A 14,454-nucleotide genomic window follows, 5' to 3' on the forward strand; every position below is an offset into this window, starting at 1 on the left:
AGTAGCCTGTGCCCTGTAGCAATGCCAAGAGGATGAAGTGGCAACCGGAAAAGTCCTGTTGAAAGGAGTAGAACAGATACCAATGAGATGTGTTTATTTTTCATTGAGGCTGCCTGCCTTTCATTAACAGTGGATATTAAAAAGTGACTATCATCAGGCCCATTTAGCAGAGATTAAATATCTTTTCCTAGTTCAAAGTCAGTTGGGAGCCCAGTTGAACTTGTTAAATACCCACTATGCCATAATTTTCTACCCTCCATAAAGGAGAAATGCTGGAATCTGACTTACTGAAATGAACTGCAAATCTTTTGTAGAAGATTTTTAATGTGTGGATATTTGTACACTTTATTCCATCACTCCTACATCAAATACTGCAATTAGGACAGATGTTTTGTATAGGCTAAAATAAATAAATAAGATTTTAAAATGTAAAGATTTCATTTAGAGTATATACCCATTATTTCTGTGCATCTGATACAGTCACTGGCCTTTGTATTTTAGGAGTAACTGTTTTTCACATAAAAAGAAACCCAAATTAATACTTTATTATTAATATTTGACCTACTTGAAGATTAATCAAAAGGTCTCGGATGTGATGTCATGATTGAACCTGTCCCCTTTATGGAAAGATGGCTAGTTGGGGCCACTGTTGTCTTTTGTAGGCTCTCATAGTGAGTCAAATGTTCTTTCTACAATCAAAGCTACTACACATTGAAAGTTAATATATGGAAATTCTAACTTATCTCCTTTTCAGTTGTAAGCCTCTCTTAGGTACAAATGTGGTACCTTAAATGGAGGTTGGCATGTGTTGATGTTGATAGGTAAAGATACACTTACTGAATCATCGTTTCTTTTTTTATTTTTTATTTTTTTGGTTTTTTGCAAGACAGGGTCTCTCTGTGTAGCCTTGGCTGTCCTGGACTCTCTTTGTAGACCAGGCTGGCCTCGAACTCACAGTGATCTGCCTGCCTCTGCCTCCCGAGTGCTGGGATTAAAGGCGTGCGCCACCACGCCCGGCGAATCATCGTTTCTGTATGGATAGTTTTGTCCCAGAGAAGGAAAAAAAAATGATTAATTCTTTCTCTAGCTATATAAGTAGCTGCCCAGATAAGTTGCAAAGCCCTCTGTTATGATTTAAAAAAAAATACCTCATCTACATTCAAACAGTGTTTCCAAGTTCTTCATTCCAAAATGTAATGCAAATTAAGGAACAATAGGAACACATAGCTTTAAAAACTTAAAATCTGAGCGTAGGCATTGTTGCAATGAACAGAAATAACACAGGGGAATTTCAGGGCTTTGAAAGTGTCCCGTGTAACACACTATAATCATGGCTGCATGCGTCCTTCCAAATCCATAGAACATCCGTAAAATACGAGCCCTAATACATGCCGTGGACTTGGGGTGATAATGATATGCCTTTGTAGGCAGGTTTGCCACTTATAACAAGACCAGCCTTGTAGAGCATGTTGGTAAGAGTGTGTGTGGAGGAGGCAGGGAGCCTCAGGAAACTCTTTGTACCATACTCTCAAACAGGCTGGAACCTGAAGCACTCCAGATAAATAAAATTACTTGGTGGGGAGGAAGTAAAACAAAACCTTTTCCAGTTCAAAAAGCATAAACAACAAAGAAAAGATCTGAGGGAAGAACATATAAGATGAAAAATATGTCGGGGATATTTGTTACCTGAGTCAAGTGATCAAGCTCTTTAGTGCAATTCATATAAAAAAAAAAGATGAGTGCAGGGGGTTCACTGCTTTAGCCGGGTCTCATGTTCACCAATTACTGTCTGCTGTAGGCGGGTCTACCTTCCTACCCCTGGTAGTTTTCTAGGCATACTCTTCTTCTTCTTCTTCTTCTTCTTCTTCTTCTTCTTCTTCTTCTTCTTCTTCTTCTTCTTCTTCTTCTTCTAAAGTATCAGGAGCTAATTCAGCTGTGTTGAGCAGTACAGCTCCTAGCCTGTGTATTATGTTTATATTCTTGTTGCTGCTTTTGATATATCCTTCCTTCTATTTTAAATTTATTTTCCCATTCTTACGTGTATTTTTTTTACATTAAAAGAACTGTGCTTTTTAAAATCATTAAATGAAAGTGCATTTGTAAGGAGGGAGTTGAATTTCCTGAGCTGTGAGGAGGTTACCCATAAGTGTAATAACAGGCAGATTTGTCAAGGAAAATCATCAAACACTAATGTGCATGCCACAGTCTGAGGGCAGAACCACCCACCTAAGGTTCTTCTTCCGCCTTTTCCTAAGTTCTGTTCTGTGCCATTCCACGGTGCAATCCTAATGCTTTCTGGTGGCCTTCCTACAGGCTTCGGCTATTTTCCTAAAACATTCACATGTACCCAATGAAGAGTTCAGCTAAAGTCCTGAGCTCATTGGGACAGTGAAGGAAAAATTATGCCATTAGGATTGCTAACCTTATATATTATGATTCACATTTTTAAACATTATATTTGTGACATAATATTAGCTTACACAGTCCCAGCAATGCATAGTATTAGCTTACACAGTGCCAGCCATGCCACTCAGCAGTCTCTGAGAGCTTTGGCTCCTCTTCTCTCCTTATTCACAGTGAATTGGTCCAGGGGACTCTGTTGAGTTTAATTCTATTCGGTTCCTCAGCAATATGGACAACTGTGATCTAATGTAGAAGTCTCAGGAGGGAGAGGCGAGAGAGGCAAGGAGCAGATTCACAGGCACTTACCTGGGGTGACAGGTTTCTCCTCAGCAACACTGATACTGCTACGCATGAACATAGCTTCTGGTCGAAAGCAGACCTTGCTGACTTGGCTGGCTTTCCTCTTTCTGGCAGCCACATCATTCAGACCATTTTCACTGTGGTGAATGCACTGTCTGTGGTAGGACCTATGAGAACTCATCCAAAATGATAATGATACATATCTTGATGACAGAAATCTCACTACGTCGAAAGGCAAAAGTTGTTTACTAATCAGGGAATGCATCAGAATTGTGAACACAAATTGTGACTTTCTAACTTTTTTTTCCCTTGAGATGGTTTGCTTCCAAATATACTCTTATTACCCATTTCAAACAGAGAAACTTCTCTGGCCCTGAAACAATAGATGAAAAATATCCAGGAACTACAAGCAAGAACAAGAAAGAAAACATACAAGACCATTTCCCTGTGCACCTACTGTTAACTTTTTCATGCTTCTATATGAAGCTGTACACTATGTATTCTTCAAATAACTGCTTGCTTTAACGCATAGCTACTGACCTGCTATCCCTCAGACATCACTCTTTGGCTGGGATCCACACATCACAAGAACCCAACAAAGCTAACCATATTTATATAGTATATAACCTACAGTGGGAGAGAGGCATATAGTGAATAATGAGATGGGAAATAAATATATTCCATAAGGTGTTTGTACACCTACGCACCTACGATGGCATAGGAAAAAGTCAAGGCAGAGATAGGGACACTAAGGAGAAATGACAGTAGCCACAGCGGTCACAGACGCCTCCGTGAGAGTGGGGAAAGGAAGGACCGGAAGCACGCAGTGACCTGAGACATATCAGCTCTCTAGGTAGAGCGCATCCCAGGGGCAAAGTCTAGAGAAGACTCTCACACAGTAGTGGTGCCGAGACTCTTCGAGAAAGGGCAAGGACCTCAGTGTTGGTCAGAGTGCCAGAGGGGGAGACGCTGAGGGAGACAAAGTCACAGACATGGCCTACAGCCCACACAAGTGGAACTTTGTAATCCAGAACAAGGACACATGATTCTCCTAGAAATGAAATGCAGAGCTACAATGAGTTTCTAAGCACAGAAATACCCTGACTGGTCCTGTATCTGGAAAAAAAAAATATGTCCCTGTGTTAATAGTTACAGGAAGGTTCATGTGAGGCTTGTTGTTCCAAAGGGTTAGACACCTTGATCCTCACAGCAGGGAGTGTGGCATCAGACATCCAAGGTCCTGGGGCAAGCAGCTGAGAGCTCACAGCTCAGTCCACAAAAAGGAAACACGGAAAGAGAGCTAACTTCAGATGCCTTTTAAAACCTCAAAGGCCAACCTCATGACATACTCCTTCCAGCAAGGCTAAACCTTCTAATCCAGCCCAAATGGCCACTGACTAGAGACCAAGGATTCCAATGCCAAGACGTATGGGGGGGCTCATCTCAATCGAAGCACCACACACAGGTAAGAGGCAAGAACACGTCAACTTTAGGGAAAGCTTATGCAAATGGTTTTCCAGAAAAGCCATGAGTATAAACAATGTGTAGATACATACTGTTTCTATCAATGGCATAATGTAATCATTTTCCTACTTTGAAGTATCAAAAATTATTTCTTTCTTTAGCTACCAACAAAAGTTTCTTAAAATTTATACTCCAGATTTAAAAATCGCTAGACACATGGCAGTGGTCCACCGCGCCATATTTCCGCCTGTATTCTCCACCATCAGTACACTTCTTACCATTCTGTCTCTACTCCCTGCGTGAGCCCACCTGAGCTTTCTCTCTAGTCACAAGTCTCCCTTCCGGTTGCAAGACATGATGCTTACGTTAAATGATGCAGAAATTCAAAGGCTTTCTCCCCCCCCCCCCCAAGATCTCTAGAAGGAGGAGGATTCTGCCAAGCAATCCTGGGCAAACAGGAACACAAAACGAAAGGCACGAGCTACCTTAGAAAAATAATTGTTACATGTTCATTGAAATAATGTTACTGACTTTTTGGCCAGTTAAAGGACCTTTTTTTTTTTTTTTTTTTTTTTGATAAAACAACTTTTTTTTTTGTCCTAGAAACTTTCTTTTTTAAATTCAGGCTGTCACTACCTAATACATTTGAAGTTTGGCTTATTATAATTATTCTTCCGGATTAATAAACAAAACGTTGTGGCCTAAACAGGCCACATTTTTTTGTTGTCTAAGATTCACTGAACTCTCTTGTGCTCTTTGGATTTTCAAAGACCTTCAGAGTCTTCTCTTCATGGCATCATGATAATGCTCATGAATCTCCCCAAGTACAGAAATGTTTATTCTGAATATTTTGAAAACTCGGGTCTAAAGACAAAACTAAGCATGCGTGCATTATAAAAGTCTGCATTTATAATATTTCCAAATGCATGAAAGCCTAAAAAGGAGGCTTTTGGAATAAACGACTCTTCAGGGCTGTGGTGGCATCCTTTCTCAGCTTCAGACTGAGTGCATTTCGGGGCCATGCAGCCTAATGCAGCTTTGCAGGAAATAATCCCATCAAGCCACCATCGTAACCCAGGGTGCCTGCATTCTCTAGGTAAGAAGAAAAAAACGTAAACATTAGGGAGGTTTGAGTAACACCTGCAGATGGGTTTCTTGAATGCTGGGGAACTAACTGACCACATTTGGACTCATTTAGCTTTGCACGGAAGCAAAGATGGGGAAAGTTTGGTAGCCAGAAAGGAAGAGAAGGACGGCGCACAGTGTCAGGGAATGGCAGAATAAATCTACAGCTTCTATTTGACAGGAGTGTAACATCGGTTTACATATTAATATTCCCCATCCTAGCTACAAAGTAGGCATAACTTAGTAAGCAAAACATACCACAGAGTGCAAATATTGAGCTATTAAACACGGGCAACGTTAGGGGAAGTGAACAGTGTCATGAAGAATTGAATAAGCTAGACAGCCTCTTGTCTAGAGAGAGTTTAGCACTGAGCAGGAGGGAACTGATGCGGTGCTGTCTAAGTTCATCTGGACCAAGGGCTGATGCTGCTGAACGAAGCCACATATGCAATATATTTTATCTTTGTAGCTGAAACACTTTTTTTTAAAAAAAGATGACCATTTGGTAGTTTTATAGTCACTACAGGATTCGTACAGTAAGCATCCAGTGAAATTCCTGTATAAATGCTTATTCATGAAAAGTTAACTTAGCAAGAGTACTGTGAACTTCCTGTCTTATCATTACTGGCTCATATTTTTGTACATATCATTGGTAGCACATATGTTTTGAAACAATTTCCCCCCATAGCCCTAGTTAATACAAATAGAAAGGACAGCCAAGTTTTGATGTTCTCTGGACGGATCCTTTTTCTGAGCAAAGTGGTACAGTTTCCAAATTATATCTTAGGATCTCGGTGAAGTCTGAGATTGTGAAACAGCATTAAAAATTTCTAAAAATCTGGACAGTAGTAATTAAAGCTGTGTGTATGTTGTCTGTAATCGCCTCCTTGGTAGGAATAGCGTGAGCTTGCAAAGCCCATGAGCTGACACCCAGCACCTGCCCTGCAAGTGCTCTTCCTGCCCCTGCGCCATCCATAACAGCGTGAGGAAGCAGAACCGGGCTCCTATATCAGCAGTCACTGTTGCTTGTCTTTCCTGTTGCAATCCAGTCATTCTGCCTAGTATCCAATTAAGACTAATATCCAACTAAGATGTATTCCCACATTATGTATGGACATAGCTGATAGATTTTGAGATCTCCAAATAAAGAGCTTTAATTATACATTATCCACCACAATTCTCAGGATGAAAGACTTCAATACAAGCAGGACTGAAAACAGAGAAATTACTAGCTATTCGCTTTACAAATTATATTTCAAGGGACGTAACAAGACTATAATCACGCCTTTGTTCTTTCTCTGCTACTTAATCCTGAGACTGAATTAGGGCACAGCTAACTTGCAGCCATTAACTCCACCAAGAAGAACCCATTGGTTTTATGATTAATAATAAAGGACCTGTTGTAGTCTCTTATTTTTACCACCAACCACTACACAAAAATGATACCCAAGATTGGATCTGCAACAACATTCTATGTAATAGAAGGACAAAAGTTATTTTTTAGAAGAAGTCATCAACTATTTTTATGTACAAGGGAATGCTTTTCATTCTTTGATAATACATCACAATGTTATAATATTGTCTATACTTTCCTTGAGGTATACTAGTGACATATAGTAAGCTGTTCATTTTCACTCACTTCTGTTAGCACTTTACTGTTATTATTCCACTAGTGTATGCTATCAAAGATCTACACTTTATTCTTTGATGTTTTGAAAATGTTTTTATTTAGTTTTTTTCAAGAAGGGTTTCTCTGTGTAGCCTTTGCTGTCCTAGACTCACTTTGTAGACCAGGCTGGCCTTGAACTCACAGAGACCCTCTTGCCTCTGCCCCCCTAAATGCTGGGATTACAAGTGTGCACCACTGCGTCCAGCTGAAAACCTTTCAATACTCAAACAGGATACACAGAAGATGATATTTTCAAAGTTGACTAACTGGTTCTTCTGATACATTCACTAAACTCCTACAACTCATGAGGACTCAATAGCCCTTTCAGCCACAGTTGAATGGATGAATAATTCAGTTTGCATGGATACCCCCAGCAGGGCAGCATACATATGGACACAAAATTAAAATAAAAAGAACACAAAATTTTGCCTTGTCGCTATAACTAGAAAATACCATGTATAATGCAATAGTTTTTGTGCCAGAAATCTGCTGGAGTTGGCAAGATAGATTTTACATAAGCCATTATAATAGGTGCAAGTGACATCGGTACAGATCTGAACTTCTCTCTAAAGATACAAAGGGGAGATTTATAGACAAGAGGCAGGATGAAAGGAAGACAGAACGTGGAAATGGTAGGAAGGTATATCAATGTTAGGGGAATCTGTGAAAAGGAATTGAACGACCTTGCTAAAGTCAGGCCAAGGACAGCATCTAGGGGAGAGATAAGAGAGTTGGTCAGACACCCAGTGTAGGAAGCTTCTTGTTGAACTGTGGTAGAGAAGTTAATTGTTCATATAAGGCTCAGTAGATCAAGGTCCAGGCATAGCTGAAAAGGGTGCTCACAAAAGTCAGACTAAAAATCAGTGACAAGAACCAAATCTCAGTCAAGAGATGGCTCAGGATATAAAAGAAAGACACCAGCACATCATGTAATTTGTAGTACAAAGTCGTTTTTGAAAGATTGACCTACATGCCTGATGTGCACATTTAGCAGATCCTTTGCATGAGGATAAATTAAGGACATTCAGTAGAGCAATCTTTCATTTTGAACTGGGCAAGTACGTATTTTTAAATTCCTCTAAATAATCTGCAGCGATCATAGAACTTGTTTAAGTTGATATTAATGGGAGCATCTCAGTTGCTCACTCAAGATCTCTTCAGACGGATCTGAGAATTTTCTCCCAGCATTGACATGAGAGGATCAGAATAGAGACTGACAAGGGCTGAGACAACCAAACAGCAAATGACAATCACAACATTTTACAAAAAGCATCCTTTAGGGGAGAGAACTCAAGAGCAAATCTTATATTTCACAATCTTCTGAAAGTGTTTAGCAACAATAACAGTAGGGTCTCTTTTTTTTTTCCGTTAGAACTATCCTGGGAACTACTTCAAATTATCTTCTCAGACAGGGCTTATCCTACCATCTGTCACTGCTACTGAAAATTAAACAGTGAATGCAAACACATGTTTGTGCCTAATCTTCCGAGGTTAACTGATTTCTCAGAAAGGTGGGAACAAATGACCTCAGCAGTCCTGGGTCCTTTGCGGTTGCTGCACTTTTAAAACTCACATTGTAAAGGGAGAGGCAGAGAAATACTGTACACAAATCGGCGTTCTTGACAAGGGCTGGAGCAGATGTGGCTCGGGATGCTCCCGGGACGCAGAAGACAGTGAGTATTTCACTCCGTAGATTGAGGTGGGAAGAGTAAGAGCTGTAAATGGGTTTGTGTGTGCATGGCACTTCTAAAGGATGCTGAAGAGGACTGCGGTCACAGTGGGGAGAATGGACGAAGGAGAAACCTGAAGTAATTTATAAGCTGAGGCAAAACTGATAGAGGAGGAAAAGTAGAGAGAATGTTCTTGAGTGAAAGACATCATGTACAGAAAAGATCATGGCAAATCAGGGTGCACATCGCTTAACACAACAGACAAGTGCTTTGCGGACATTGTGGGGCATGGCTGTCGCTTGACTTTAGTGTCAGTTCTTAAATTCTGCTTCAGTCGCTATAAGGAAGAACCCGAATTCCAATTCCAGTTTCTGGAACAAGTTCTGAGTAGGAATATATGGAAAAGGCTAGTTGTGGAATACTTGCCCCTGGGGAGACCACGGGACCCTCGATGGTGGCTTTCTCCTTCACTCCACATGAGGCAGTGAAAAGGGAAGTGCAGTGGCCTCTGAAGATGTCTTGTGTTCACAAATGCATCTTATTTTTCTGTAAAGAAGGTTGCTTGATAGAGGACAGGCTTAAAATCACTGCTTCACATCATGCTTTGCTTTTTTTGTCTTCTTTCCCGCTTAATCTTCCCTCTCATTTAAACAGATTTGGTAGAAATCCACATAGAAACCAGCCTGAAAGGCTAGCCTTAATTAATATTGCCAACACCTGTCCAAATCAAAGGAAAATGTCCCCAGGAAGGATTTACAGTCTTTCCCATCAGAGAAACCTACAGAATGGTAATATGTGTCTTGACAGCAATTCTTTTCATGTCAACTTGTGCTAATATTAATAAATGCCTGAGTCCCAGGTCACCACCATCTTGCCTCAATCTGGAGCAGCCAAAGTCTTACCTCCTTGGAGACTAAGGACAAAAATCTTCATTAAAAACTCACATCACCCATCCCATCTCTAACCCAAAGGCCATGGAATGGATGGAGCCAATTATAAAGTCACACAGTGGAAACCCAAACCCATACACATCCCGGTGTTAAAAGGCAGGTCTTCCTATATTTTGTTGTGGATATTAGATATCATCAAAGCCCTGTCTCGGGTGATTTGGGACAGGAGAAGGTATATCTGGATCCAGTTTTGGTGTGGTGACATCACACAATGCTTGTCGTTACGTAATACACTCAGCACACTGAGTTTATACTTATGATGTCAACTCTATTTCCTCATTTAGTTCTCACAACAGTAGCTAAAAGTATATGCATGTACATAGTTATTTATTGCTTCTGTGGTCTTAATTGAGCAAATGGAGTATGACAAGTAACACAATTTAAGTTCCTGTGTGCATCTTTTCATCTGTCAAGGAGACAGACTATCACCAAGAAGTCTATGGGCAGAGTATCTCTTTCTTCCCTTTAATGGATGAGTGAACAGTTCTAAGGCGTCTGAGCACTATCCCAGGCCTGGTAGGTAGTATATGCTTGGTCGGCAACTACGTGGGGTTCAAGGCTTACTACCTCTTACTCACTCTCGTATCACCTGCTTTCTGACTTGGTGTCTAATCAGCTCTTTAAGCCAGATGAACTTCCTTCCAGAGAAGTTGCCGCTTCTTGACTTGCTATTTCTACTGTGTCCTATCAGCAATGTGTAGCCCAAGGCCTCTCTCAATTTTACTTCTCAGCCTTTCTACTTCCAAAGGATCTCTAAACCTATTTTTTTAAAAAGATGCAGAATGTGCCCTAACTCTGCACCTAAGTCCTAGGATGATTGGTATACGTGATCCACCAGCTCACCAGTGATAATTGGAGGTGTACAATACCAATAGGACACAGAAGTCTCTTCCTGAATTCCTGCCTGCAGGGCTCGAGTGACTCCTAATAAGAATCATGCATTATTTTCTGTATTCGTAGACCAGTAACTGTGGATGAGTATTAGCTTGGCTATGATCTTATGTATCACATATTGACATTTGTAACCCATGTTAACTCACTTTGTTTGCAGTTTTCTTTACTCTATTCCTCCATATCACCCTTGTTTCTCCCATGACTATTTCCTTCCCTTTTTACTTTTCCTTCTTTAATCAAGGAAAATGTGGGGTTTGCCTTTTCCTTATATTGAATTCATTATCCTCAGGGCATTCGTTACTCAGGAAAAGATGAGAAGTTTGAACTCTATAGAAACTTTGCTAGACCAGATGATTGGTCACAAAACACCTTCATTTACTGCAATTGCTGAAAATACCAACAGACTACACTCACACCATGATTTTATAAAACTAATTTATAACTGGGAGCTTAAGAGTCGGGTACTGTTAGGAATATGCTGTCTGTTGAATTGATTTGTTTTTTTTTTTTTTAGCAAAGATATCCACATCTCAAAAAATTTCATATGAAACCATTAGATAATGTTTCAATAGAAACTTTTTAATAAATTATGCATATTCTATATGATGAGCAACAATCAGGGTCAAGCACATGACTTAAGACATGAGATCCCATATTTTCATGTTTTCAGAAGGAGAACAATACTTAGAAATGCTTATAAAAATTCACAGGACTTTTTAGTATTTAAAAGGGGCTTAATTTTCAACTGTTAGTTATGTAATGAAAAGCAGATATTGGAAAAAAATAAAGCCTTCAGTTTTTATCACCTCTTAAAAATGTAGCAACAATTCTAAATCTTTAAAAATATTTATGCAGTTCTGAACACAGACAAACCCAGCAAGTTTTCATATAGATGTACGGGAGCATTCCAAAATTTGGAAACAGGCAAGATGAAGGATACGCTGTCACCATAGAGATGGTGATCGGGTAACAGGCCCCTGCTGAGTTCAGTCTTCCTGGTGTCATATCATATCCTTGCGAAAGTTATTTTTTAGCTCCATTGTGAAAAAATGAGATGTTCATTTTATGACGCATTGGTTTGGCAGGGCTGAACTAATGGGACAAGTGAGAATGCTTGACTTGGTTTTAAAAACTGCTTGAGAAAAGCGGCTAGCATTGTTAGAAGTCGGACAGATGGGACTGTGTCCACTTAAGCATTGTGGGACTCAACGGCTTGCAGTTTTCCGTTCATAATATGATTGCCCCTCATCTTTCCAATTCACAAAAGCGAGCCCAACAAGAAAAGGGCAGTTTAGGCAGGATGGGTGGTGCTGCGTGCAATCAGCAAAGAAGCGTTTGATGTCACACGATGCTCGATTCGAGCTGCGTGTCTAAGTGGAGAGGTGACTCACTGGACTGTGTTCTCTTTCTTTGGTGTTTGGGGCACACGCAGCAGCACCCTGGAGTCGCCACTGATGCACGAGGTCTCAGAAGCACAGCCCAGCAGCAGCAGTGCAGCAGGCAGCCTGGCTGGCTCCATCACCGCCTGTAAGAAGGTAATCCCTCCTCAGGACACTTTCTTCCTGCCGGAGGAACAGCACCTGAGCTTGGCCTTTCGAGCATGCTTCCTTACACAGAGACAACCAAGAAAACAACCAAATGACCCACCTTTTGTTTTCCCAAGTATGCCTTGATGACATTTTTGAAAGTGCACTTCATAGAAATGATTGAATAGCTGAACAATTCCCAGAGCCCCAACTTGAGAGGGGTAAGATGCCTCAATACCCACCCAACCCAATTCCCCCTCTTGTCTCAGACCTGGGCCCAAAGGGAGCCATAGAAAAGAGCCACTTGTCATGGGAAGCCTTCCCAGGTTTTCAGTGGCTGGACCTACTGTTTGAAGCTATGTCATATCAAAGAGAACGTTATCACTGCCAAAGGGTAGAGTATGGCTTCCCAATGGGGTGTGCTTGGCTTACCTTAGAAGCACAATTGCATTTCCTAAAATCCTGGCCAAACATCTTATTTCGTGATACTTTCAGAAAATAATTGTTTGTGTAACATAGAATAATACAATCTAACTGTGCTATTTTTTTTTTTCTGTCAACCCAACTAAGGCCCAAAATGTAAAGCAAAATATCTAAGGTCCTGATTCTGCCAATTAATATTTTGTCATTATTTAATACTGATTTATAAAGGACAGTGGAGTGCTGCTCATTCAAGCTCAAAGAATGCCACCTGGGCTATTTTATGTATAGCAATATATTTTTTAATAATACAAACACATTATGTGTAAATGAAGACATTATTATATGTAAATGTCATATACATACATGCTATCCATATGTAATATACATTAAATATATTCATAGCTGTACATATATTACACATAAATCAAATTGTTGAGGACTCTGCCCACTGAATCAGCTTATCTATTCTCTTGCCTATGTAACTTTCTAAATACACTGATAATTTTAAAGTATAAAACAATTAAGAAACATATATACTAGAAAACAGAATCAGTATAGAAAAGAAACAGTAAACACAATTATACCAATGTATTTTCATGCTATATGCTTTCCTTAGCTGAGGCAAAACTACTAAGATAAGTAAGTTTAAATAGGAAAGATTTACTGCAGGTCATAGGTTCAAAGGTTCCTGTCTGTGATCTCTTGACCCTGTTACTTTTGTGATTGTAATGAGCTAAACCACATGAGCCTGAAGCCAAGTTTCCTCTATCTCCATCAGAGGCTTGCCTCTAATGACCAGACCCCCTTCCCTACTCAGGCTAAACACTCTGTCCCTTCTCAGTGGGACTACAGGATTGGTACCAGTGTCTACCCAGAGCCTTTGTGAGCCATGTAAGAGGAAGCCTAACTCATGTGTTCACTCAAAACCAAATCCAGAATAAACCTGTCTGATTGGGGCCTCTTACTAGGAGGTATTATGGTTATAAAGTATCTATAGGAGAATTGGTTTAAGTCCCAATAATTAGTGTAAGATACTGAGGTGAGATCCTACAGCTCAAAATGATTTTGAGCTTCTTACAAGGGGAGCAAGCTGCAACCTTCAGACTTTAGGTACGTTCCCGAATCTGTAACTTCAAATCATGCAGCACTCACCAGGTACTATGTAAAGCCGGTGGGTCCTCAATGCATTCTAATTTCTAAGGCACATGCATTGCTGTTGGTGAGCGTCTACGTGGTATTTGAAAGGACTGAGGCCACAATGCCTGGATATGACAGCCAGCTCCTCAATTGTTGTGAGTTGTGTGATTTGCAGCAAATGATTAGCTCTAGGTGCCTCAGTTTCCTTACCTGAGAAATGAAGATATTAATATTACCTTCCTCAAAGGAGTGAGACACGGCCAGAATGAGGCATCAGACGTGACGTGCTGAGAACGCTGTCTGGCATCTCATAAGCACCCAAAAGAAAGATTACCTACTGCTAATGTTGTTAGACAGGATAATTTTATCAAAGGAGAGTACAGTCCCAGAAAAAATAACTCAATAATGAGACAGTAATTCATGATGTTATCTTGGTTATAGCCATTTCTGTGGGGTGGGGGAGGGGGAAGATAGCCATGTTCCTTTCTGTTTTGAGAACTCATGTCTGGAAGCTACAGAACTGACACCTAGTAGAAGCTGGGTGTTTACTCAAAAAATTAAAACCTTTCAGGAGTGATGAGGAGAGCCAGAGGAATATAGCAAATTTAGGCCAAATGGCTATGTAGCATCAACTAAAACAAATTAAACCCAAAGCTCAATTCTGAAAGCTTTTGTTTGTTTGTTTGTTTGTTTGTTTGAGACAGGGTTTCTCTATGTTATCTTGGCTGTCCTGGAATCACTTTGTAGACCAGGCTGGCCTCAAACTCACAGAGATCCACCTGCCTCTGCCTTCCAAGTGCTGGGATTAAAGGCGTGCACCACCACACCCAGCTTCTGAAAGATTTTATTAGTATACACATGTAATATTTCTGCATACCCATATGAATAGGATA

At 40.3% G+C, this 14,454-nt stretch overlaps 1 protein-coding gene across 7 annotated transcripts in view; it reads left to right on the forward strand.

Annotated features, from left to right (window-relative positions):
* SPHKAP (SPHK1 interactor, AKAP domain containing) overlaps window positions 1-14,454 on the forward strand; it is a 151,300-nt gene that overhangs the window by 23,571 nt on the left and 113,275 nt on the right. For 4 of the 7 annotated variants that reach the window (XM_084778927.1, XM_084778931.1, XM_084778929.1 and 1 more), the window contains one exon: window positions 11,911-12,010. In XM_084778927.1, coding sequence (XP_084635053.1) covers window positions 11,911-12,010 — 100 coding nt within the window. Of the gene's footprint in view, window positions 1-11,907; window positions 12,011-14,454 lie in introns of all 7 variants that reach the window. The other 3 variants (XM_084778926.1, XM_084778930.1, XM_084778928.1) reach the window with 1 other exon arrangement.

This window comes from Acomys minous (genome assembly GCF_964271855.1).
Source record: "Acomys minous genome assembly, chromosome: 4".
In the NCBI taxonomy this organism is placed as follows: Eukaryota; Metazoa; Chordata; class Mammalia; order Rodentia; family Muridae; genus Acomys; species Acomys minous.